The sequence below is a fragment of the Thunnus albacares genome, chromosome 13 (genome assembly GCF_914725855.1).
Source record: "Thunnus albacares chromosome 13, fThuAlb1.1, whole genome shotgun sequence".
Taxonomy (NCBI): domain Eukaryota; kingdom Metazoa; phylum Chordata; class Actinopteri; order Scombriformes; family Scombridae; genus Thunnus; species Thunnus albacares.
Window position 1 is genome coordinate 12,960,345 of NC_058118.1, and position 26,899 is coordinate 12,987,243.

Consider the following 26,899-nt stretch of genomic DNA (forward strand, 5'->3'; position numbering starts at 1 on the left):
TGCATAGATGTTGATTTTAATGAAAATACAAAGCATTCTTGTTTAAAAATACAGGTTTGTATAGTATAAAGTAATAAGAAGTTACAAAAATAGCAATGAAAGAACAGCACAGTCTTTAACCTGTAGAAAGCTTATAATGTATAAAGAAATTCATTTTTAACCGATATTTTAAATATAAAACATAATTGGTCCAAAGTTAGGCTAAAGTCCTCAAAGCTACTGTAAAACAAAATAGGTCTGATTATTTGCAGCTATTAATTTCACTGTATTGACCTGTCCAAAAATAACATTGCAACTCCATTTGTCCAGCAGTTGTGCGACATAATAAACTCTTTATGGGAATCAAACCAATAAGCGGGCCAGAGAAAAAAAGCAGTACCCACTCTATTTCCATTAACATGTCAGCAAAAACATCAGGAGTACAATACAGATGCCCTCAGGCAGCCTGCTTCAGGAGATTCGCCTGGGTGTCTTGCAAGATTATTGCTTCCTTTGGTGGAATTTTGGAGCCTCTCCCAGATCCCCTTTGTTGAAAATAGAAAATGCAAATATTGATGTGTCAGTTTTTCTCTTTCTTCAACTGTATGTGCTTTTTATTTGAGTAAACCGTGGAGAAGGACCCTTTCCAAAAGTTTATTTTCTTACTGTATATGCCATATGCCTGTACTTGCCTTTTGCTAACATTAATTTTGGGACAGTCATGGATATAAAAGTAGCTTTGCAAAAGGAACACATCCTGTCTCCTGGAAGAAACTTGATCTTACCTGTCCTCCACATCTTGTATTGTGTCAGGAAGAGGTGAACCAAGTGTCTCTGGGAGAAATATTGCAGCCACCCCACTGAGGATTGGAGCTCCTCCGTAAATTAAACCTGGTAGCCAAGGTATGTAGTCACCAACGAGAAGCACCATAGGGGCCACCATGGCGCCTACACGAGCCATCATGGATACCCAACCCATGCCATTCTGACTGAGGGAAAGAAAGTACAACTATTAGAATTTACCAGCAGCCATAACTACACTCATCCTTTAAATCAGTGATTGTGGTTCTGTTGATAAAGTATCAATGCATGTGTGAACTTATTTTTAAAAATTAGTCTGAAAATAAATCCCCGTATTCACACCACAAAGAAGTTTAGATGCCTCTCTTTGATTAGTGAAAACATTGTTCAAGGCGTAGACATTATTGAATTGAATTAAACTGGAAAATGCAACATTTTTTTGTAACCCTAAACATAAAATTCGCAGCAAACCGTACAACTGCAATGCAATATATGAAGCATACAGATAGGGTCACAGGAGTTAAAGTTACTGTTTAACTAAACATTTAAATGGGTCAGATGCTTTAATATTGTTTGTTTGTTGATGTCATTTTCAGAAAAAGCCACATTTTAGGAACTTTGGCGCCTGCAGTTTCCTGGGATGATAAACAAAAACCTGCAGTCAGCAGCACTTGGGTCAATAAGAGAGGTCAGTGAAAAATGGCCATACTTGGTCAACATCATGGTTAAAATCAAGACCACAAGTGTGTAAATACACTCAAATACAAGTGCAGCAGTGATGTAGATCACAAAATGGATATTTCAGAGCACAGAGTTTACCAGACTATCCTGAGCTACAACAGCTGAAGCTGGCTGCCTCTTGCTGATAGGGGAGGCATAAACCCATAAACATGGACCACAACCCTCAGTGATGTTTCCAGCACCTTGTTGGTTGCATTTTTAGAAGAACTCAGGCTGTTTTGAAGGCAAAAATTAATCCCGCTTTTACAACAACTGTGTAAAGACACGTGGTCGCACAGTTTACTATATATGATCCTTCACTGCTTAGCCCTTATGTCATCCGCGTCAAAGGTGGCTGTTTTACACTGTTAATCTTTATCTGCCTGTTTGCCCTCCGATCTTTATTTGCTTAACTGTCACAGAGTTTGTCTGTACAATGAACTGCAGACTAACTACATACACACCACACATCCCTTATCTGCTGTAGTTTGTGATTAAATTTTATCTCAGAATAGTAGTTTTTACTATTTCCTACAAGTGATTTCTAATCCAACACAAAGTAGCCCTAAATATGTATTTGTTTTAAATTAAAATCAACTGCAATTCTCCATCAGACTAACCTGTAAATCTGGCTCCAGATCTCTGAACCACCACCTGATTTGTTCAGCAATTCAGTCTGATGATCAGGCTAACATGTAAGTCCAGTAGAGAAACTCTCATCTGGCTCATTCATAAATTAAATTCTTATTTCCTTAATAAACAAAATGAACTGAGTTACATTCCTTAAATGAAATATTAAATTGAGTAATAAAATAAACTAAATTCCTGAACAAATCACTTCACACTTGCATGTTTGTTGCCAAATAAGACTTACCGAATGATGGTTGGGTACAGTTCTCCGGAGTAAAGGTAACAGCAGTTGAAGGAGGCAGCAAGGCAACCTTTACCCACTACAGCCAGGCATGTGCGCAAAGTCTGCTTATCTGCACAAGAGTGGAACATCCAGATCACTCTATTGTTTCTGTAGTGTAGTATAACAGTACCTGTATTGTACTTTTTTGTATGCATGTGTTCTAACATACCATAAGGTACCAGCACGTTGATCAAAATGGTGACTCCAGCGAAGATGAGAGCACCACATTGTGATGGCCGCCGTCCAATAAAACTCATGGAAACGGTTACAATAACTTTGGCAGGGATATCAACTGCTCCAAAGATCACTTGGATCAAATAGATGTTCACCCCAAACTTTTGAAGATCCATAGAAAGACCATAGTAGGCAAAGCTCGTTGATAACCTAAATAAGTATTTCAGAAAAAGCATGCATGGTGTTATTGCAATTTCAGTGTGCTTAAAAGGTGCTTAAAAACTATCACTGAGTTTTTCCATGACAAAAGTAGGACATATACCAGACAGCACTGAGGCAGACTGTCATCTTCCTCATTGTAGGTGTGCGGAACAGATCCAAGACAGAGTAGGAACCCTGCGAACAGGACATCTCTTTCTTCATGGACTCCTGCAGCATCTATACACAAAGAGTCTTCTCAATTCAAATTCATTTTAGACAAATAGATGGTGCAGTAACACAATTACACTACATTCCCTTACTTTAATGTCGATTTTGTCTCCCTCTTCACGGCGTCCGTTAAATTTTGCCACACTTTTAAGGTTTGCGATGGCTTGGTCAGGCTTATTGCTCAGGGCTAACCATCTTGAAGATTCATGAAACCACCTGTATGAGAGTTCATTTGTTTATAGTCCAATAATTATATCTTTCTTTACTAAATCTTTGCGACTTTACAATTATATTCATCTGTAATTTTCTCAACCATTGACATCTTACCATGAGTAGAGGAAGAAGACATAGAAGGGCAAAGACACAGTCAAAGTTAACCACCTCCAGTCCCGAATGAAGTAGGCTATGACTGCCAGGATCAACTGTCCCAGTGTGTAACAGTAACCTGTCAGAGTCCCCACACCAGTCCGCACACGAGTGGGGATCCATTCCACAACTGGAAATGAAAGAATCACAGAACAAGAGACATTTTATTCATCATTATGCAGTTCTTTTATCTGGCTTTCTTTTTTTTTTTTTTTTAAATCTTTTACACTGATTGTTCCCTATCCAGCTAAATAACATACTGAGTGAGAAGGTGTTGAGCCCCAGGCCAGACAGAGCCATGCCACAACCGAAGCGGAACAGGCAGAAGAGTGGAAAGGAGGCCGAGAAAGCAGCACAGGTCCCAGCCACTGCCATCAGCAGGTTAGAAATGAGCAGGAGGATGCGTCGACCATATCTGGGAGCCAGGTGGATTTGCAAAGAGTTAGGTCAGTGAGGTCAGACTGTATCACATTATCCAATTTTGCACAAAACTGTACTATAAATCTGAAATCAGTGAGGATGAGATTACTGTTACCTGTCAGAAAGACCACCAAAGACAACAGCTCCCACTAGCACACCTCCCATGTAGATGGTTTGTCCCATTTGCTTCAAGGAGCGCGCATCACACACCAAATGCCACTGACAAAAATGCAACACAGTTAAACACACATAACATGACAACATATCAACATCTGCACTGTGACTGAGAAAAGGCTGACTGAAAGAAATGTCTGAAAAATGCAGCCCTACATCAGATATAATTGTGGAGCTCATCTCAGTCATGTTATAGGACCATCCATCTGTGCATCCCTGCAGGTCAGCATCAAAACCATCGCTGGTGTCTCCCTGCTCTTTTGACTTGGAGGTCCCATTCTTATCCAGGAGGTGCCACTGAGGGGCAACGTAACGCTGACACTTCTGCGGCTTCCCTTTCTGGTCTAGTGGCACTGTGATTAGCAGCGCTTCCTCCAGGCTCAGCTGGGACTGAGTGAGGTTTGTGTGCGCGCTGCAGTAATGAGGGGGCACGGCGGCCACAAAGTTCTGCAGCAGGTTGTGACTGGCCATCATGAGGACAGGTATGCAGAGGAGGGTCACATGCAGGATCTGAAAGCGTCCTGTGCTACCCACCTGCTCTAAGAGGTCACCAAAAGCCATTGTAGCTTTGTATTACCGCAACTCCACAAGGTGACTTAATGTTAATGGCACTAGATCCTGTTGTAGTTGTTGCAGGTTCCTTTAAAATTCATCAATGTGCAAAAAAGGAATATCTTGTTCTAGTTGATGAATATTTCATAAGTACCTGCGAAAATATTGAAGGAAATACAGTTGTGATCACTAAATATACTAAAGTATATTTGTCTGATGCATTTGTTGGTTTTAATGATACCAAATTTGATACACTTACCTGCTGAATTAGTCATCTCTCATTTGACAAAATATGTACCAAAAGCAAAGAGAATGCTGGCTTGTGAAGTGTAGCACCTTCATTAAAACAAATAACACATGATACCATTGATTCGAATAAAATCCCAGCAAACTGTTCCAGAGAGGGTCCTTTCAAAAAAGCCAAAAAATCAAACAGAAGTAAAAGTCGTCATTTTGCTGCAGCGTGTTAAAGTGAGTAATCGGCTCTCAAATTCCAACGGCTTTTCTGAACTTTGGATTATTAGAAGAGCAGTATAACCTCTTGAGGTATTAGCAGCTCATTCACTGAACACTGAGGTAGAATGCTGAGTCCTTGCTGTGCCTGAATAATGTCTGGTTGAAGTGTTTCAGTGCAAGTGAGCTCCAGCATCAAGAGTGGGCACATAACTATGCTCGGCTCTTTTCGCTCTTTACACTGACCCTGCCCTTTATTGGTTACTTAATATGTGTGTGTATAATGCATGTGTGTGTTTGTGTGTGTGAATGAGCCTGTGCATACACACGCGAGGTCAACCAAAATAGCTCACAATTAGAGTTTTCTTTGTTAATGTCTTTAATATTTTCTGTAATTGTTTCCTTTTTTGATTTGTTCAAAAAGCATGGATGCTTTACTGGGTTAAACATGCACCAGAAAAGAAAAAGAAAAAGAAAAAGAAAAACTGTGTTGCAAAGTGTTGCAAAAGATTCTGATCAATATTCAACTGTTCACTTCAACACTATGACCTTTTCTCATCCTCTGTCACTTTGTCTTACAAACAAGAATTTGCAGTCAATAAGTGACTATATGACGACACTTCAATCAGCAGCAGTTGCAGATGTTCTGACGGTCACGTTATGCTGACTGAGAGCTGGAAAAAGTAAAATAACTACAGGATTTGCCTAATGTCTCTGCACTCCAATCATTTGTATTTCTATAATTATTTGTATTTCACAGTTGGGGTATGGGGTCAGTGGAGTGCATGTAGCTAAAATCTGAGACATTTTTGCCTGGTGTGTGTCCTGATGATTAGTTTTGAGGAATGTGTGCACTTGTGTAATGATCAGCATGAGATGTCAGGCTGAATGAAGCTGCAGGTGCACCAAAGCAAAACAATACTTTCCGTTTTTTCAGCTGTGAGACTTTGATAGGAGAAAGATTTGTCCTTTCAAATTCCTAAGCTTTCAGGGTGTTTTGTTGTTTGAGGGCCCTAAAAGTACAGGTATTTGACCAAATATATGAAAAACTTTGGAAAAATGAAAAATATACAAAGAAAGACTTCCCGGGGGCTGTGGGCTTTAGTGTAACTTAGAAAACAGTGAAACAATAAAGTGGAGGCTGAGGGTTGACACAAACAAAAATGTTAAATCAGCCATTTAGGCTGCAGAGAGTGAAAACAGATCAGTTTTAGTTCCAGCCTTGATGTTTTACAAAAAGGAGATGATCTAACAGGTAAGAACTTTTTCCAAAAGTAAGGACAATGCTCTAAATCCTGCTGATATTACATTCTGGGTTTGAATGAGTAAAGAGAAACAAGAGAACATAGCTTACGTACAAGAGTATTGGGATGTTAGAGGTAACCAGGTGCTCTTTCATGAAGTGCTTCATGAGTCAGAGTGTTAAGAAATCTGCTCTGGCATGTACAGGCAACCAGCGGGTAGAAATCAGGTTGGTTTGATGGTGACCAAAGTGACACCAATGGAATTACACTGTGTCGCTCATTCGGTCTCTTCTGTTGAATGGGTTTGATCACAGAGACATGTGCACCATTCATATTATCAAAGAGGAAGAATTAGGGAGGAGCCCCGGTTAAATAGAGTCTTATTGTACTAGTATAACATTATGGCTGAAGGAGCAGCCAGCAGGGAAAGTGAATACTAGAATACAGAAATATTTGAAATTCCATTTTAAAAACTTTATAATTCATTTTACTATCTGACTTTGCATTAAATTGTGCAAATGTTACTTAAAAAGTAAGTAAGACTGGGCTAAAAGTCATGTTCTGTTGTCCTATCTGGTTGAAAGTTTCAAGCCTGTTTCAACTAACATCTAACTTGCAGTTAGGAGAAACTCTTAGAAATAAGAGCTGTGCCAGTCTTACCTAACTCCTACATTTTTGGAGGAGAATAAAAGTGATTCACAAAGCATTTTAGCCACTAACATCTGCTCCTCAGAGAACAGTTTGAGGTAGTCCAGAAGTCAAAGACCTGGATTGGTATGTCTAAAGCCTGGAGTGAAACTTTGGTCTTTAGGTAACTCAAAATTCTAAGAATGACATATTTTAGTGATACATTTTAGTTCTTTAGTGAAAGTTGCTCTCAGTTTTGTAAATAGCTATTAAGAAAAAAAAAAACTCAAGTTAAACCTCTGGAGGAGTCAAAAACTACATGCTAACACTGACAATGCTAATATGCTGGTGTTTGTATGTTTATTTATGTTCACCATTTATAGCGTGTTAGCATGCTAAGATTTGCTACTTAACACTACACACAGTGTACAGCTGAGGTTGATGGCAATGCCATTAGCTTTGCAGGTATTTAGTCATAAAACAAAGTATTGGACAAATTAAACTTTTTCCCTGACAATGGCCATGGGGGAAAAGTTAGTCATTGGGATTCATCTTCTGGAGAAAATGGCATCCTTGGAGCCACAACACTAATATGGCTAAAACATCACATGCTCTGAGGTGAATGACAAGTGTAGACCTCCATAATACGAAATACTGTAATTTTATTTAATTCAGACTCGTAAGTTGACCAATAACTGATCATCTTTTCTCCTGCTGATGCCTAAAGTGGCTACTTAGCTGCAGACTACTTTGATCCGGCAGCCACAACGTTTTGATTTTTTTAATTATTGTGAGTATGGCTTGACACTTCTATTTCTTCTCTGTCTGGGGCCTCCAACACATTGGAGCCCTGAACCTCAACCTGTGTGTTAAGTCAGCACTATACCTCTTTCATCAGGACACAGTGGTGAAGTGAAAAAACCTTGTTTGGTATGATATAAACCACATAAACCATTTTGAGTCAGATTCAAGTCACATTCTGTCAAATTTCAGCTCTCAATTTCAAGAACTCATTTACAGACTTGTGTAGAATAGGAATCTCACATTCCTGGTGCCATTTAAACAAACTTCAGCAGTTATCTAAAGCTGGCTGATGTGGGTCTGGACTTTAAGCTCGTAAATTCAGAAACAGACCCTGAAGAAAAAGAGTTATCTTACAATTTATTACACCAGTAAAGTCACAGTTAAACACTGCAATCACACTGACAACAGTCACACATTACAGTCCTCTTGCATTGTGCCTCTTGCTCTGTTAATAGTTAGAAACAAACACAGGTGAACACATACCACTTTGACCTTTTGCCTCAGTGCAAAGCCAAGAAAAATAAAAGTTTAGTCAGCTAGCAGTGGAGGTCAAAAAGTCTGAGTCCAATAATAACTTTTTTTTTATATTAATCCAAAAATTATACGCAAGTATAATGTGAATTAAGTAGTTCTCATTTGATGCAGAAGTTTTAAAAATGCTTGCAAGAAATTTATATAGACAGTGCATTTCAAGAGTCAATATTTATTTCTCTGGAATTTGCAATCATTTACCTTTATACATGTTTTGTTAGATGAAATATGCAAGCAGCACACTGAAGTTACCCTCAGCTGTTTCATATATGTTTCACAATCACTGGCTCATTCACAGCTTTGTGCCTATTACCATCCAATCATATTCATGCTGGTGTACAGCACGGCTATATAACCTGACGTTTGTCATTCTGCTCATACTCTCATGCCAACATTGATTGCTGCTGCAAACAACCTCCTCCTTATGTGCAGTAGTACTCTATTTTTTGTATTGTTGATTTAACTCAGATGTACAGTATGTTCATACGTTTATTAGGGGGATTAGTTTCTCAGCAGAATCCTCTTTGCTGCTCAGGTGCTTTTAGAGCTCGGTTAAATAGCAGAGCCTTTTCCGACAACTGTATTTCCTGTAAAGGGTCAGTTCTATTATGTAAGCGTCTTGAATGAACCAAAGTTAGGAATCCACATTACACCAGAAGTTTAATGTCAGTAACCTACTTTTTGGCTGATGCTAAATGTTACTTTTGTCATTTAAGAAGTGATTGAGACCCAGCTCTCTTTTGACTTCCTAACTGACGGAGGGTATTTTAGATGTATTGTTCATCATTAGGTGCAGCCTCTATATGTCATCATGGGCTTGAAAACAACTTGACCTGTGAAAATATCTCCATCTTAATATGTACTTCTTCTATAGGTTTCGGTCATAATAAATGGAGGGGCATCCTGATTGTGCATGTGCCATGACAAACTGTAATGTTTTATTCTCACCAAAGACACATAAGGTGCACATCCAGACAGCAGGACACAGAAACATGTGTCTCACTGGGTTCAGTAGACTTTTCTCCCTTCCTCTTCTCTGGTTCTGGCAGCAACAGCTCCTCCAACAGGCGACTCAAAGAACTTATTTTTTCACTCAATAACTTTCTAAATCCAGCACAAATGGGAATGTTTCCAGTAGTTTTCAGCATCTGGAAAGATTTCAAGATCTCCGACACCTGATGTTTAAAAGTTTATAATGAATTCAAAGAACCATAAACAATGAATTATGTTCAGAAAATGAATGTTATCAATAATGATTAACCTGCAAGGGAGCCCTTGGCCACAGTGGGGACTTCTGAAAAATGTTGTGATTACCTTTCTGAACATCTGTGCCAGCAAAACATCGTATACATAATTTAATACCATTTATTTAGATGGCTAAGTGATAGATTTAGATTTGTTTGACAGCATGTTTTAACAGCCAAACATGGGAAATAGGCTATAGCAGGATCCCAGCATTTACAGTATTTGCAGTGTTTAGAAAGTAGCCATTCTTTAGGGTGACACTGTGAATTATTGTTTTGGAGTAAAGTTTGTTGGTGGATCAACTGTACAGCAACAAAACCCCTGTTTGTTATCAGGGACAGTCCATAACAGTTGGCATGAACATTAACTTCAGTGTGTCTGGCTGCATCTGTGGACACCATGCCAAAGTCCTGTCTGCTGTTGGACTGTGTCTCGTGCTGCTGTTGTCATCCGGGGGACTGTGGGGTCATATGGCCTTATCAAACACCCTTACCCTAGTTTCTGGTTTTGTTTGTATAGTGTCGCCCCACTTATGTCTGTTCTACATCGTCCCATTATTTGCTGTATTTAAGGTGACCCACTTGGCACCTTAGCCCTTTGGAATCCTTCCGTTTAACTTCTTGAATCTTGGTGGCTTACATTGGACATACTCTCAGCTGATATGATTTGAGATGAGTGGAAACTACATGATGACAGCATTAAACTGACATACAGATAGTGAAATAGGTTCATGTCTTGCTAAGGTTGATGTAAACCTGTTATTAGGCTCAAACATGTTATTGAAAGAAGGATGACTTAACACTGAGCTCACAGACCCTTCAAATTGGCCACTGCTGTCTACAGTAAGGAGTAAATTTAAACAGATTCGCTGCTGTTTTGTAAAAAATTATGCTAATTTTTCAATTGCACAGCCTGTTCTTTATTTAAAATATTTTTTCAGAAGACATTCAAAATTTGATCAAATCCCTTCATGGTTCTAATTTTTTTTTCAATTTAAATCCACTGTTTTATTTATTCATATGATGATGAATTCTATATTTTAGCATCCCAGTCTTGCACCAATATATCTTGTTTCTGCTTTACAAATCTCCATCATGTGAAAACAGAGTCAGTGACAGAGCAGTAGTGTATTCTTCTCTTGCTGTGTCTGCAGTGAGTCTTTCTTCAGTTTGTCATACAGTACATCCCTCCCTGTCATCAAACTCAAAGCCACACATCAGATACCATAAGAAAATACATGTAGATGTGTATATTTGCAAATTACAGATAAGACTTTTAGGCCTCAGAAGATTAAGTGTATGTTATTCAAAAGTATTTAATTTGTGTGTGTGTTTTTCATTGCAAATCATGTGTATGGTGTAAGAGACATAAGTGATATTACTAAATTCTTCGTACTTTATGCACTTTAGTTTTAGGGTGATAGTTTGTTGTTGATGGTGATGTGGTTGTTGTTAATTATAAATTGTAATTCTTGTTTTACAGCTGATTTACTGTCTCAGATTTGATTCTGGGTCACAGCCCTGAAATTCAATGTCCTCACAGTATGAAGTTATGACCCAGTTGAGGGTAAATATCATCCATAGGAAAGTCCAAGTGTCATTGATAAAATTAATCATTAACACCAAATAAGATGAAATGTTGATTCCTATAATACAAGTGTTTTTAGGGTATAATTCAAATGGCCACTGCATGTGTGTGATGCTTGAAACTACACTTATTACTTAAAGGCAATATATCTGACTTTCCCTGAAATTGAATGGGAACAGGTAAAAAAAAAAAAAAAGTCACCCAGGCATGGTATGGTATTAAGACAAATTTTATTCAGAATGGGTCTGAGTGGAAATATAAGAGTTTATATTTTTTATTAAAAAATATTGCCAATAAATTCACAAAGCTCACCACAAAGCTTGTTTATCCACTCCACGGCAGCTAAATAGCAATTTCTGCATCTCTGACACTTTTATTTTAAACAGGTTTAATAAACCAAACAGGATATTGTTGATATGTCGGTATGAGAAATGCAAACTTAGCTAGTCCAAGAGTTTGCATGAAACACAGTGTAGTGATGCAGGAAGCATTCAGCGCCAATCACTGTGGACGCAGGTTTGTGGGGGCTTTTACCAGACACTGTATCTACCATGTAGGCTCTAAAGGAGTTCATATCGGGAAACTGGATTGTTGGCCATCATGTGGACAGTTTACATGCCAGGATCGGGGAGTTTCTCAAGTGTGGGCTCCATGCCCCAGATCTCACGAGCATACTGGGCAATGGTGCGATCGCTAGAGAATTTGCCACATCCGGCAATATTGTGGATAACCTTCTTGGTCCATTCCTTGGGGTTCTGATGTGCAGATGAAAAGGAATGATAAGAGATTAATAAGATCATCGATTAATAAGTCTCCTTCCAGTAGTAATGATTCTTTTAATATACTCATGCTAATTAAAATACTATATATCCATAAAGGACCTTTATAAACCATTCCTTTTTAATACACATACCTTGTAAAGAGCATTGACCTTCTCCTGGCATTTGATGTAGTCTTCATAGTCAGCAAAGACCTTAAATCTGTGCAGAAAATAATGCAATTAACTTAATGAAAAAATACATGTGCAGTACTTTGTGCATGCATGTGGTGTATGTGTGTGTATGTACTACTGTATGTACATATGGTTTTTCTTTTCCTTTTTTTTGTACCAGAATACAAGTTTATACGCATTCTTATTTGTGTATGTGCATGCATGTGTGTGTGTGTGCCTTAGACTGTGAATGTTGGATGAGTCTTTACCTGTCATGATGCATCAGCATGTTGACAATTTCTTTAAACAGGTCAGGCTGCTGTGGGCTAAAGTGGCCTCCAGCAATCTGGTCAATAGCCTGTTTCAGCTCTGGCAGGCGGTTGTAGTATGACTCAGCATGGTATCTAAGCAGGGACCACAAATAAATAATGCTCACATTCAGAAGAAACAGAAAGACACGGCTGTTGTTGTAGTAACCAGTCCATTCATGGAGTAGTTGTCAAAGCCTAGGCAGAAGTGTCAGTCGGTTCCCCAAGGCCACACCTTTAAGTGTGGAAAACTCAGCTTGTGTGGACAAAAAAACAGCAAATATTTGAGAGTGGGATGATGGTTAAAGTGCAAAAAAGTGATAATTACAAAAACCTGTGACAGACTGCAGTGTTGCTGGATTATCAGAGCGCATGAGGCTCACTGCATTGATATCAAGATGTCTTGAGAGTTGGACTATCTTGGAGTGTGTTTCACTGGATGTATCTGATAACAGGTCACAACACTGTGTTCTCAAAGACATTATATGCTGTAGTGGCACAAATAAAAAGACAAGGATGAACCTTTTTTTGCCTCTGCTCCCTTTGTTGTGCCCCTATGGGATTATGTCAAGGTCAATTTATTTTTGAGATTGTACAAGATTATTTTGAGAACTACAGCTGAATATCACCGTAATTCAATGTGGAAATTGCAGAATAAATCAGTTTATGTGAAGATTTGACAAATGTTTGATTAAATCTTTATAATTTTTAATATTTAATATTGAATCAAAAGGATGTCATGAAGTTTTCCATTCAATTAACAAAATGTGTCATGACTTGTTCATCTAGCCAGATGCAGATGATTGTCAAAGCAACATCTGCATTCTGGAGTCTAATTCCAAAGTACTGGCTTAAAGAAAATCTGCAAGTGCAGCAAATTAACTATTATCAGTGACCAAGCAGACTGAACAATATTGACACAGTAGGATGATGATGAACAAGTAATATCACAAGGTAAAATGATAAAGCTTTGGCTGATTTTATCAGCTACAGAACAAAATGTTGTGCTTATGGTAGAAGTTGGAGAATACAAACACAAGTTTGCAGAGATGGGGGTTGTTTCCTTACCCTTTCCTGTCAAGTGCATCAACATCATCCACCAACATGCCGAAGATGAAAAGGTTTCCATCGCCAGCCTCCTCGGCCATCTCAACGTTAGCTCCGTCCATGGTACCAATGGTCAGAGCGCCGTTCAGCATGAACTTCATGTTGCCGGTGCCAGAGGCCTCAGTGCCAGCTGTAGAGATCTGCTCTGACAGATCAGCTGCGGGGATGGCTGTGAGATGAAAGAGGTAAAAGGTTGATGACTCTAATAAGCATTTTGTGTTTGTGTTTTATGCTGTGTGTCAAAAAATCCTGACTGGGGACATCTGTTAAAGAGGAAATGAACAGCATGACAATCATGAAAACAGATAGAAAGAGAGAAACAAAGCCTGGGAATGCAGCAGGCAATGATTTGTTAATTACCTTTCTCTGCAAGTGTGACTCTGTAGTTCTCCAAAAAGATGACTTTGAGTCGGTCTCCAACCACAGGATCGTGGTTGATCACTTCGCCAATAGCTGTGATCAGACGGATAATCATCTTGGCAGTGTGGTATCCAGGGGCAGCCTGCAACGAAAGGGACAGTTTGAGAAATAATGTAATATGTACTTACTAGTGTGAGATGTTTTCATGAGCCATGAATCTACAAACCTTTCCTCCGATCATGATGGTTCTTGGAGTCCACTGCTTGTTGGGCTCCTTCTTGATGCCTGGCAGACACATAAAGAGGTTATAGGACTGAAGTGTCTGTGTGTTCATGTGCAGCAAAATAATCTTCAGGCTCAGGCACAGATATAATCTGTAAATTCCCTGAAATCATTTTAATAACTGCAATATTTGAATTAGGAGAAAATATCAGGAGCAGAGGATTTTGAATGTGTACTTACGATTATAATAGGTGATCATGTGCAGACAGTTGAGCAGCTGTCTCTTGTACTCATGGATTCTCTTGACTTGGATGTCAAACATGGAGTTGGGGTTGATCTTCACCTTGTAGTGCTCCTCCAAGTGCACAGCAAACTTCAACTTGTTTTCCTATGTCATCAAAATGTGACAAATTGTGTGGTTATGTGCACAGCATGTGCTGTATAAAGATGCAAATGCAGAATTTTAGCAAAGAATTTTAGCTTTGTGCTGTTGAGCAGCAGCTGGGTTTAAGTATCCAGCCGTAATAAAGCACCATTATCTATTCACAAGCATCCTCTTGTCTTCTTAAGCCCAATAGCATTAACTCCAAACTGACACATTAACTGCACAGTTAAGATAATCCATTAATGACTTCACCTGCTTCACTTTGGCAATATCACGAATGAAAGCATCATCGTTCACGAACTTGCGCAGATTCTTCAGCTGATCAAGGTCACGAATGAACTCCTCGCCAATTTTCTGATCGACAAAAAATGAGAGTAAGTGAATAAAACATATCTCAGCTGCCATTGTAAGATATGACTTAGGTATTAATTTTGGGTTATTTATGTGAAGTATCGTGTGAGCTAACCTCGGCGATGACCTCAGCCAGGCCGGGGTTGCACATAACAAGCCAGCGGCGGGGAGTGATGCCATTGGTCTTGTTCTGGAACTTATGTGGCTCCATTTCATAGAAGTCCTTGAAGCTGCAGACAGAGTTTAGCATCACATATATCACAATGTGCAGATGATGGCGCAGCCCAGGATACCATAGAGGCTGGGAATTTATGAGTTACTACAGATACTACTACACACATGGAGTGCCTTTTAGTGCGACACTACAGGGTATTACAAATTGGTGTTTACAGTATGGACATACATAGTAGCTTTGAGGATATCAGAGTGGATCTGGGCCACACCGTTGACAGCATGGGAACCCACAATACACAAATGGGCCATGTTGATCCTCTTCTGTCCACCTTCCTCAATGAGGGACATACGGCGCAGACGATCATTATCATGAGGATACTTAGCAGAAACTCTCTGCAAAATTAAAGGGAACATAAGACAAAGATGAACTCATAGGTCTTTTTTTTTCATTTTGCCTGCTGAATCATGTATTTGTATTATTGTAAATGTAAAAGCATGTCTACACAGCCGTTTTAAAATTTGCTTTAACAGGCTCATTTTCCTCAGTATGCAAGTAGATAGATGAAACATGATGTATTATTGTGCAGGCCTGGAAATATTTCTCCTGTGGGAGTCCATGTAACTAAATTCTGACAGATGTTTCAATTAAAAGCCAATAAACACAATTTTGCTCTTTGACTTAACATAATCACAGCATTTAGGCCCTCATGCCAATCTTTAAAGTCAGTCCCTGCATTTAAATAGGTTTTTATATACTCTCTCTCCATAGTGGCAATCTTAAAAATATCAATTCACAATCAGATAAGGGCGTTAATTATTGGTATTTTACTTGTTGTTCTTCTTGTTTTTTATGATTATCTGACCTCACATTTTTAATTCCATGTTGTTTTTAAATTTGACTCTGAAGGTCCCACTTCACTCAAATTGAATCCTCACCCAAATTCATTGATTCACTGATTGACCAAGCTTTGACATTGCATGTATGTACCTTCCTCAACAAGGCAGATAAATGTACAAAGAGATATTCTATTTTATCACTATATTGGCACCTAACCACAGACATTAGCAGTGTGTTCTTCCTCTGCTATATATAGCAAGGAGGAGTCATGAGGACACATTGTATGCATCATATTATGGAAATGATTACATGTTGCAATGTGCAGTACTAACCTCCAGGTGGCGACGGTTGATCTCATAGACAATTTCCAGGTGACGGGGCAGCAGATGAGCAAACAGGTCGACTGGCCAACGCTCCAGAGCTTCAGGAAGGACGGTGTGATTGGTGTAGGCACAGGTACGCACACAGACATCCCAGGCCTAAACACAGGCAAGAGAAAAAATTATGTGCAAGACATTATGAAAAAAAAGACTTATTCAAAACAGACTTGAGAAACACTGTAAATAATGGATTTGTGGTGGTAAATCAGGCACTAAATACTATTATTTTTCTTTGTTGTCCCAATCAAAAGCACTGGAAATTATGTAAAATGAAGCAAAGCAAGAAATGGTAGAAAGAAACTAAAATAATGTACAAGCTGTACATCTGTTCAGCTTCTACGTTGCTCTTCCTCACCTTATCCCAGTCAAGTTTCTCTTCATCAACCAGAACCCTCATCAGCTCAGGAATAGCCATGGCTGGGTGAGTATCGTTCAGCTGGATGGCAACCTGAATGTGCAGAACATAATTAAATGTCAATGTAGAATTAGTGTATGCAATGAAGTGCTTTGTAGATATTGTTCATTTCAACTATTCTCATAAGACACAATAAAACCCACATACAACCTGTTTGACACACTGACAGAGGCAATTTAACAAAGGCACAGAGAGAACATCATGGGGAAATCATTTCATTTTTTAAAGAAACTATTTTGTTGAGTTTTTCACTTCACCTTATCAGGCAGTTTGCTGAAGTCTGTGCGAGCAATCTCCCTGGAGCCAAACTTAGAGACCTTGAAACGACGGATGATGTCTTGCAGGGTGGCAGACACCACAAAGTATTCCTGTTTCAGGCGGAGCTCCTTGCCCTCAAAGAACTGAGGATAAAGATACATATTTATATGTTTCTGTTCTGCAAGCACACATGAATGTTTTTGTTCATTAAACATAGCCTCTCACATATCAGTGACTGATACCTACAGATAATTGAAATCTCTTAATTTTAATAAGATAATAACACAAACCTCATGTGGAAATAAAGAGATGTCACAGCTGCAGTAGATTTATATCTCATCTCTGTAGTATAATTATCATGTAATTATAGTTCTTTTGGCAAACATTCATGATATCCAGTACCCTGTTTAAATATACAGTTTTATGTTAATGCAAGTGTATTACATGTGTGCATACACTGTGCAAATGTACACGCTCCTTGAACCATTCAGTTAGATATTTATAGCATAAGCACAGAATAGCATAAGATTTGCAAAGTGTGTTCAATGTCTGAACTGGAGCATCTGTAAAAATTCAGAGGTAACTACATTTTTAAAAAGTCTTCAAAGCAATTAAGGTTTAATTGCATATTTAGTATGCCACAAAAATGGAGAACATAGAAGTTACCACTGATGTGTTTATCAGTTAGTTATCAACTGTGACTATTAAATTGAGGAAGTATCACCTTTGTTTATTGGCAGTTATGGCATATTTGTAATATAGAAAGGTATTGCAAAGACATCACATTGTAAGGTTGATTATTTACATAAAGAAATTGTTCTATAGAATATTTTTAAATAATCCATTTGTCTGTTAAAATTTTAAAAAAGACAATCATTTATCATAAATTACCAGATCCCAATGTGATGTCTTCAAACTGCTAATTGATTCTGACAAATAGTCCAAGACCGCAGAGCGACTCAATTTTCAACAATATGAAGCTGAGAAAAGCGGTCACATTGGATAAACTGGAACCTTTCTCATTTTTAACAGCCAAAATTCAAAATTAATTAATCTCAATTTACTCATTGATTAATTAACATTACTATAATCTTGTGAGTAGAAATTTAAAACACAATAGCACAGCAGTATGATGTTGGCTAAACTGAATTCAAACAAAGCTGCGATATCAGGTCCACCACTGTTTCTTCTCTCACTGGCACAGACATAAATTACCAGACTTGACATGAGTTATAGCTCAGGCTAGATGGTTATCTCCTAAATCCTCCTTCTTGAGCCCGCAGGGAGTCGGCACATGGTGGTCAGGTCTTATGTGAGATATAAAAGACAGCTTCAGAGGAAGCTGAAAGAGCGCACAGTGGCTCTAACTGGCGGTAAAGGACACTAGCTGGGGTCCAAATTATGGAAATCCATCTCTCAGCTAAGATAATCATACAGAAGCCACACACTCCACAGCTCTTTATATAACTCTGTACCTACATTGAGCTATTTCCAGTCCAGGTTTACATGTGCACCTGACCTATGAGTGCAATTCTGGTGGATTAAAAGGCAATTTAGCCATACTTTCTTACATTGTCGTTGGGGTACAGCACACGGGAGATGTTCTCAGCCAAGTTTCTGTCCAAAACAGCCTGAATGTAGCCACCAACATTGACTGTAAGAAAAAAATAAATATATATATATAAACTCCTTTCATTCAGGCTCATTATCATTTGATAGCTGTTGCATGATTGAATACATTGCCAGACACGTACAGTCTTTAAGGTTGAACTCGCAGGGTGCCTTTGCAGACCACAGCCTCATGGTGTTGACAACGTTGTTTCTGTAGCCAGGGACTGGAGTGTCATATGGCAGAGCCAACACGACCTGCCAACGCCATCACAGGAAGAGACAGATGTTTGAAATACATAACCATATCAGCTGCAAACATATTTCATATTCATTGACTTTAAATCATATTTTCACCTGTGTGTCAACCCATTTGACACCATCATGGTGATGCTCAGTCCTGCCATAGAAGTGCACTGGACGCATGTACTCGGGACGTGCCTTCTCCCAGGGGTTGCCATAGCGCAGCCAATCATCAGCCTCCTCAACCTAGATAATGACATGCATTTATATTGAGAGAGAAAAACACTCATTAGGTGAATGGATTCTATACTGAGCCAGACACAGAAAATGACAGAAAAAGGACTATCGAGTCATTATAATGATAAAGGCAACTTATCCAGCAGCAGGTGAGTCAAGGTGAAAAAGAAACACTAGAAGCTCTAACAAGAATACAAAGTTTCTTAGGAATATGAAGACAGCATTAAAGCAGGAAAGTTGAAAACATTTCTTACCTGCCAGCCATTCAGAATCTTCTGATTGAAGATACCGAATTCATAGCGGATACCATAACCATAGGCAGCCAGACCCAGAGAAGCCATGGAGTCCAAGAAACAGGCTGAAAACCAGAGACAGCACATGAAAAAAGCTAATCAGCCTTTGACTAGCGATTATATAAAATTAATTCAGTCAGCAGGTATGAAAATTCTCTGAATTTATCAAACATGAAAGGTAAAAAGATGTTCACCAGCAAGACGGCCGAGACCACCATTTCCCAGGCCAGCATCTTCCTCCATGTCCTCCAGTTCTTCCATGTCCAGACCCAACTACAGAGGACGACAGAATATAGGACGTAATTTTGAGATTATGCTTTTTAGACAACACTTAGAACAGGAAATTTCACTGTTATAACAGAAATTAATAAATTTTTCTCACCTGGTAGGTGGCCTCATCACAGGCATTCTCCAGTGCAAGGTTCACCATGGTGTTTTGGAGGGTGCGGCCCATGTAGAACTCAAGGGAGATGTAGTACACACGCTACAGTAGGTGGAAAAGGAAGAAATTATACAAAACTGAATGAAAACTAAGATATTTTAGTGTCATAAGCAAGGAAAAAGTGTCTGCAGTACATGGCAGGCACAAATTTGGCATTGAAACCAAAAACCTATGAAATCTTGTGCCAAATGTCACAACAACCACAGACTGTGAAAGATATCTTCAAGATCCATGATTTAGCATCATGGTAGGGAATTTATAGAAATTTGCCATCTGAGCCTGTGTTTAGCCTTTGCCATTTAGTTGTTTTATTTTCTTCAGACAGGAAGGGGGGTGGGGTGGGTGTGTGTGTGTGTGGTGGGGGGGGGGGGGGGGGGGGGGGGGGGGCAGACAGATTACTTTGGGTATTACATAACACCAACATTTTGGCTCGCGCAAAAATAGCTCCTGTAGAGGTCGCTGTAAAGGTCAGCCTGATACTCTTTCATGTAGAGTTCAAGTCTGGGGTGATAATAATCAATACATGTGACTATCACTGATTTGCTAACAGCATCTCTTGGATTATATGTTACTGTATGTCTCAAGTTTTATCTTACTTTAACCTTTGTTTCATCTAATTATACTGATTACCTCTTTTTTTGTATATTATTATTGAATGTATATTAATGTCAAAAATAAATCTAATCTAGTTATCGTAACAGTAACCTCAAAGCACATGATCTTAGACGCAGCACAGAAATCTATACTGTGCTTGGACGTCATCCCTCCTTTGGGTTTTGGTTTAGACCTTTAAGGGATTCACCTTTGACCTTTCCGTCTAGCACACTAGAAAAAGGTCATGCAGTTAGTGGGGTCAGATGTTTTCTGAGTTAGCGGTTGCAGCCTATCAGCAGTCGTTTCTGAAAACTAGCTTAGTGTGTGAAGTAAATGTCTCTATACTGAGATTTATACATAAGGGCTTGGCTCAAGTCACAGTACAATAACACTGCGGAGTTAGCCAAAGGGTGTTGGGGCTTTTTTTTTTATTATTTTGATATTAAGAAAAAGAAAAGAAAAATGACCCCTTTTTTTCAGCGTTATTAATGGTCTTGCAAGGAGCAATTTTTCCCACTAAGTAAATACAAGTGGGCTGAGCTGCGCTCAGCTTCTGAACCCTCTATTGTAATTACATACAATTTTGTGTGACATTTTCAAGCAGTCATATGGTGTGGTTTGCAATTTTTTCTTTATTCTAGCAACGCCAGCCTCCTATTGTTCTTTTTAGGTCTTTTCTATAGCTATTAGCTAGTAGTGCTCCAGCTGCTAAGATACAGCCTCTGTGACTCCTTAAATATATGAACTCAGGTGGCCTCGGAGGCATGTGCTCATATGACACAAGTAAAGGCTATGTGCTTTATGGTCAGACAGGATGGGAACAGAAGGTCATGGGGAGGTTTAATGTTTCATCTCACTATAAGAATGGCAGCATTCCAGCAGAGCGCTAAGCAGCCCTTGTGAAGTTAAATGTCATGACTTGGCATTACTCTGACTGACATCAGGCTGTTGAAGCAAAGTTAAGAATATAAAGATGCTATGATTCATGACCATTGTTTAAAATGTTACATGTGCAGAAGCAAAAGAGTCATTTGAAGCAGTATGAGATCCAAGTTTATGACACAGACTGTTAATGAAAACACTGAACACATATGACCACAATATACAAGACTCCCCTAAATATCTGAAAGGCCATTAGGTCATCAAAGAAGTTATTAGATCAAATATAAGAGCCAGTATTCTCCTATACTTAGGAGAAACTGTACATCGCAAATACATGTGATGCTGTAAATACTATTTTAACCACTAAAATAATAACTTTGAAGTAATTAAGTATGTTAATGAATAAATATACACTCACCGAGCACTTCATTAGGAACACTTGTGCAATCTAATGCAATCCAATACAGCAGCTCTGCCATAAACTCTACTTTTACGATGCTTATACATGTTCAGTTTTTGTTGACATTGTCATATTTTGCCTCCCTCATGAGGTGGACAAAATGTTAGGAACACTTTTCAATATAATGCACTCCAGTACACCACTACAACCTCAATACTAGACATAAAGTAGAATTATCACCTTTCTGACAATGTCAGCAAAAACTGAAAATGCATTAGATTACTTAGATGTTTCTAATAAAATGCTGAGTGAGCATATAATTCATGGCAAGTCACATTCCTGTTAATCTCATGTCTCTTTGATGCTGTTATGACTTCAACTTACTTTGGGATCTTTCTCATAGTAGTGCTGCTGGGTACGGATCCACCTGCCAATCAAGTGGTCCCTCACAGTGTGGGCAAGAGCAAAGTAGTAATCCCTTTTAGTTGCCACATTTCTGTCCTTGACCAGGGTAAAGTGGAGATGTCTGTTGAAGTTTTGCTTCAGTTCTGTGACGTTCTCAACACCAGCGAGGCCTCGCACTGAAATCTGTTTCCTTTTATCATGGTCGGACAGTGGCTTCGACATGGTGGCACAGGTCTTTAGCAGCTCAGGGCTCTGACTCTGGAAGAATGTAAACAGTAAGATAGCAGGCACACACTACCAGACCCAGTAACACAGCAAGAGAGGCGCCCACATAACAAGATCAGGTTGAGCATTTTAAAGGCACGTCTATGAATATTACACAGAGGGCGGGGCAGATTGTATGTATTTGGTAAAGGGGGTGTCATATTTTGAGGGTGGAGGCGGGAACTTTTTAATGATGTGACACAGCATCTACAGTGAGGGGCCCCCTTGGACCAAAGATATAGGATTGGCAGCAGTGAATTATGATGATGACTTCATTTTTTTTTCTATTCATCATAAATCAGATGAGAATGAGAGGGTTTACATGTAATTAGGTCCCGTATACAACTATGTTTTTGATATTTTCAGTTTATTTATTTGATTTAGACAGATTATAATGATATATGAAAAATGACTGATCATCTTTCTTTATCTTCAGTCAAACTGGTTAAAGCAGTAAAAATGTTTAATATTTAGAAAAGTGAGGAACACTATTATCTGTTTGTATTCTCTATCATGCTTGTATTTTCCTGTTGGACAACATTCACAAAACTGTCAACCTGCAATGATTTGAGCACAATGATTCAGCACTATTCATTATTCTAGAAATAATAATGACATGACACAAATTCAGCATATTAACTTTTTCCACTTAATTTAATTTAATATATCATTACTCCTCTGACCTATGTAAACTATTAACTGATACTGTTAGAGAGAAACATGCTGGTAATGATAATGACTGGCAGCTACAGTGGCTAACTAGCTTTTCTTCTCATAGTTGGCAGGAGTTCCTTGGCTGGCAGATGGTATATTAAATATTAAAAATTGTATTTTGTTGAACCTAAAGAGCAGAACAGTGCAAAGCCAGCTAACTTTCATACTGTAGGGTGACACTATTTTTATACGTTCCTACATTAGAGGGCAGTCACAGGATTTTGTTTAAGCAATCTACATTACAGACACTCGATCAGGTCTCACTTATACCCCGGCTTACTCTGACACACGTTCAGCATTTTCATGCTACTGTGTCAGTTCACAAGTATTGTAAGTGGTGGTACGGTGCTGTAAGTAGTTATAAACCAGTGATCCAGAGTCTGTGTGTAGATCACATCTGTTCAAGAGCCTGAAGCAATAACAGACACAAAATCAGCTGCAGCAGAGCTACTAAAACCCACTCTATTTTCAGTTATCACTCTAGCGAGCCAAACTATCATGAAGTCTTAACCTTCTATAAATAGTAACTCTGACCCAGTCCCAAAGGCCATGATATTTGAAAGGCATATCTTGTTAATGTCAGCAAGAGCCGGCAGACAACACTAGTACACTGCAATGAGTCGGACCACAGTATAAGGCGGAAGACAGTGTTTGCTGAGCTGTTCTCAGCTGGATGCTGTTCTGCACACTTATCATTATGTCATTAAAATGGGGGGGTTCTGCCTTTGGACTGAAAATAGTTAAAAGCTGGATGAAAGAGTGGCTGTTACTTTAGTGTCAAGACGTACTAGATTTCACCGCAGTTTGAATAAATGTTGACAGGAAAAGTATTGGGAGTAAAATTATCCCATCTTTCTAACCATTTGCCACTCCATTGCGTGATTGAACAAGATGCAAAAAGAAAAAAGAAAAAGAAAAACAGAAGATGCTGCTGTCAAGCACCATAACAGTTGGACAGAAGCTAAATAGAAATCAAATTGCAGGTGGTGGTTGAAGTGCTTGTCAGCCTTTCATGGCCATTTCCGCATCATTAGAAGAATTTTTAGAACTTACGCTGTATATGAATCCTGTTATGTTCCTTTTAATGTTCCTGCATGCCAAATGACCCCCAGAACAGAGGAACCATCACACAACAGATGACAGAGATTGAAGCTGGCGTGCCCCTGATTTGTCCATTATGATGAGCAAATTATGTTCTTACATGTCTACTGGCTGTTCTGTCAAATGGTACATCAAGCATTTCAAGACCACATTGAATGCACTGCCTGATGGAAACTGTGAAAAAAAACATTATTCTTGATGTGAAGGAAAATTTTGAACAACAAATTGAATTGTTAGGACAATCTAGCCACTCAACCAGGTCCACGTGCCTGTACAACGTGACACAATGTGAGTTTTCGTATTTTGGCTTTTCATTATCTCCTTATTTTCTGTCTGTCAGTAAACACAGTTATTTATGATCTCTCCATTACAGTCAGGAAGACTCATGCAAATTTAATTCATTTTAATTTCAATCTTACTCCCCGGCACACATTAAGTCAGTTAACTCTGATGTTAATGAAGGCTCTGATTGGCCAACGGTAACCACAGTTTTTAATGTGTTGTCTGGCAGACAGTAGAAAAGTGTGTGGGAGACTGACAGACTGCGGCTGGCAAAAGGGGGGAACTGGGATTTATGTGGCCATTTACGGCTTTAACACCAGATTACAAAAATAGATGGATAAAATGGGTAAATAAATGAAGGATTTAATTTATTTGCAGGTAAAGCAGAGAGTAAAATAGAGAGGGAAAGTGCCTTTATGTTGATAACTGTGTTGATAACTAAAATTGGGTGTGGAATTTAAAGTGAGTTTCCAAATATTATAAAATAAATATTATTTTCTTATCATATTGAGAGTCTGGTGAGCAAATAGAGAGGGCTGCCCTTGAAAGCAGCAAACTACAGTAAAAACAGCAAGTTAAATATATGTCTTGTGTAAGTTATCTGGATTTTATTATCTATGTTTACTTATAGCTTAACTGAGTTTTTATCAGGTTTGTTTTCTGTCAGAGCTGAACAACAAAAGCTGAAGGGATTTTTTTTTTCAATTCCTCACTCTTCAAAATATAGAGCTGACATTTAAACAAAATTTCTCCTCACCCATGTATCTTGAATGCATCTGAAAGCTGCCTCTAATGTGTTACATTTGCAGGTGCACTCTATGTCTGGCACCTCCGCGCTCTAAGCATCACATTGCTCTGCATCCTTTTCAGAAGTGTTCAATTTCTTATTTTGGCTTTTTTTTCTTTCTTCTTCTCTTTCATCGCAATTTGTGGGTGTTCTTGCTTGCTTGGCTATAGCTAGTGAGTTCACCTCTTTCTAGGTGATCGAAGGGATTAAAATTTTATTTCCACAACATCAGGATTCAGTAGTCATGAGATTGGCTCCTGAGGAAGTAAAGCATGAAAAAAATGAAAATGTGATGTATCGGAATCTTATCGGAAAAAACAGTTGATATGAGTGAATGAATTCCCTTGAGGTTTCCTTAGTTCAATGACACTGATATGAGATACAGTAACGGGTTGTACAGGACATGTAGTTCAAGGGAAACTTGCCAAAGCACTTTGAATAAGGTCAGAAAGAGATTCAGACTATGACTAAGACTGTGTGCCAGTTAAAGTGTCTCTTTTTTGTTTGGATTATTTTGTCTACATTCAGCAAAAAACAGACGAGAGAAGGCTGCTGCTGGCCAAACATATAGCCTACTGTGCTGGAAGCAGCTAAGATAATTACATCACAAAAGCTCAAGTTGATCTGGCTGTAATTCTCTTTTATACACTCTAATTCACACATCGACTCCCAGACATTCACATTGCCACACACAGTCTGTTGGTGTGAGAGCTTATTTTTTTTCTCATTTGCCTGTGGAGAATGAGTATCTTTGTTTACACTCACCAAAAGTTATGGTACACATGCTACCTGGCACAAATTCATGTCTGTCTATGATGCTGCAGTAAACAATTGTTACTAAGACTGTTTTTTTTTTCTTATTATCTATTATTCTTATAATGTATTGAATTTAATTACTGTAAGTTACACGGTCATAAATATGGTCCACTAAACCGTGGAATCTGAACTTGTTCAATTAATTTTCACACACCATGAAATCATTTATCGCCAGTTTCCCTGCAATGATTTCTAATAGTGACAGACAAGATAAGTATCATTGTTTTTATTCAGAGAATTTTATCTCTGATGGTGAAAAAAAGGTGTTTAATTGCATCCACACTGAGCATTTCTATTGTGTGGAGTTAAAATGGTGGCGTATGTGCAGAATACCAATCATCTGAATTGCAGTGCATTTCTTCAGGGCAATGAATAATGGCAGATGTAGTTCATAGGGACGTTGTTAAGTTCCAGTGTTTTACTCAGGTCAAATGCTTCATTTTGTCTGTCAGTGAACCTGTCAAACCTACAGCTGCACAGGAGGAATACTGTCATCTGGTGGTAAATCTAGTAATGTCACATTGAAAACCACCAGATCTGTTCTGCAGTAAGGAGATGGGAGCAGAACAAACAGTACAAAGGGTGAGGATTATCAACTCATTAACTGTATTAACTTTATAATACAAAGATCATTTATAATTGTGTTATTAGTCAACAGAATATTCAATAAAGCTCATCCAGTACATTATCATTATTATTGCTGTTTTTTTCTAACTTTTGTGTAGAAAATGTAATTTCCCTCTATATGACAGTCACAGATTTGTCTTGCACATTTTGTGATGAAACAAACTTTTGTCAGAGAAACACAGAAACTTGTTTATTGAATATGAAGGGAACAGACGAGGATTTGCAGGAAAACATGATAATTCATTCTGTGCTATTTTTTAAGACAAAAATCACACCTACAGGTGTTTTTATTTACATGACCTGATTACCCGTTAAGGCGGGAAAAATTACGCCTTTATCATTTGTATTTGTACACTGAGTTTGATGACATCACATAATTTCCATCGTTGCCCCACCCATCTTCAGTTTAAAGGTCTACTCAACCAGAATGACTGCAAACACCTGTGTGGCCTTTTA

General features: G+C 38.6%; 2 protein-coding genes across 2 annotated transcripts; both read right to left on the reverse strand.

Moving 5' to 3' along the window:
* slc22a6l (solute carrier family 22 member 6, like) lies at nucleotides 1-5,190 on the reverse strand. Its single transcript, XM_044369614.1, has 11 exons — nucleotides 4,788-5,190; nucleotides 4,133-4,682; nucleotides 3,918-4,021; nucleotides 3,643-3,797; nucleotides 3,344-3,512; nucleotides 3,109-3,232; nucleotides 2,910-3,025; nucleotides 2,583-2,797; nucleotides 2,375-2,483; nucleotides 765-968; nucleotides 1-524 (listed from the first exon to the last, which is right to left on the reverse strand). The coding sequence occupies exons 2-11, from the start codon at nucleotides 4,535-4,537 to the stop codon at nucleotides 437-439; spliced, it is 1,689 nt and encodes a 562-aa protein (XP_044225549.1). The 5' UTR covers nucleotides 4,538-4,682; nucleotides 4,788-5,190; the 3' UTR covers nucleotides 1-436.
* Nucleotides 5,191-11,230: 6,040 nt separating this feature from the next.
* pygma (phosphorylase, glycogen, muscle A) lies at nucleotides 11,231-22,202 on the reverse strand. Its single transcript, XM_044370458.1, has 20 exons — nucleotides 21,832-22,202; nucleotides 19,512-19,613; nucleotides 19,324-19,402; nucleotides 19,091-19,194; nucleotides 18,714-18,845; nucleotides 18,503-18,614; nucleotides 18,320-18,402; nucleotides 16,748-16,891; nucleotides 16,431-16,523; nucleotides 16,028-16,174; nucleotides 15,087-15,250; nucleotides 14,799-14,913; nucleotides 14,585-14,686; nucleotides 14,188-14,335; nucleotides 13,952-14,010; nucleotides 13,726-13,867; nucleotides 13,327-13,534; nucleotides 12,220-12,354; nucleotides 11,933-11,999; nucleotides 11,231-11,774 (listed from the first exon to the last, which is right to left on the reverse strand). The coding sequence occupies exons 1-20, from the start codon at nucleotides 22,072-22,074 to the stop codon at nucleotides 11,631-11,633; spliced, it is 2,523 nt and encodes an 840-aa protein (XP_044226393.1). The 5' UTR covers nucleotides 22,075-22,202; the 3' UTR covers nucleotides 11,231-11,630.
* Nucleotides 22,203-26,899: the final 4,697 nt, after the last annotated feature.

Bases quoted from the DNA above. Each gene is read 5' to 3' on its own strand.
- slc22a6l (XM_044369614.1), bottom strand. From the start codon at position 4,537: ATGGCTTTTGGTGACCTCTTAGAGCAGGTGGGTAGCACAGGACGCTTT. The intron at 969-2,374 runs GTAAGTCTTATT...TCTTTCCCTCAG, and splicing joins CTGTACCCAACCATCATTCG to TCAGAATGGCATGGGTTGGG. The intron at 525-764 runs GTAAGATCAAGT...TTTTCAACAAAG, and splicing joins ATACAAGATGTGGAGGACAG to GGGATCTGGGAGAGGCTCCA.
- pygma (XM_044370458.1), bottom strand. From the start codon at position 22,074: ATGTCGAAGCCACTGTCCGACCATGATAAAAGGAAACAGATTTCAGTG. The intron at 16,892-18,319 runs GTAAGAAAGTAT...CTTTATCCTCAG, and splicing joins TGCTGTACCCCAACGACAAT to TTCTTTGAGGGCAAGGAGCT. The intron at 15,251-16,027 runs GTTAGTACTGCA...TTAATTTTGCAG, and splicing joins TCAACCGTCGCCACCTGGAG to AGAGTTTCTGCTAAGTATCC.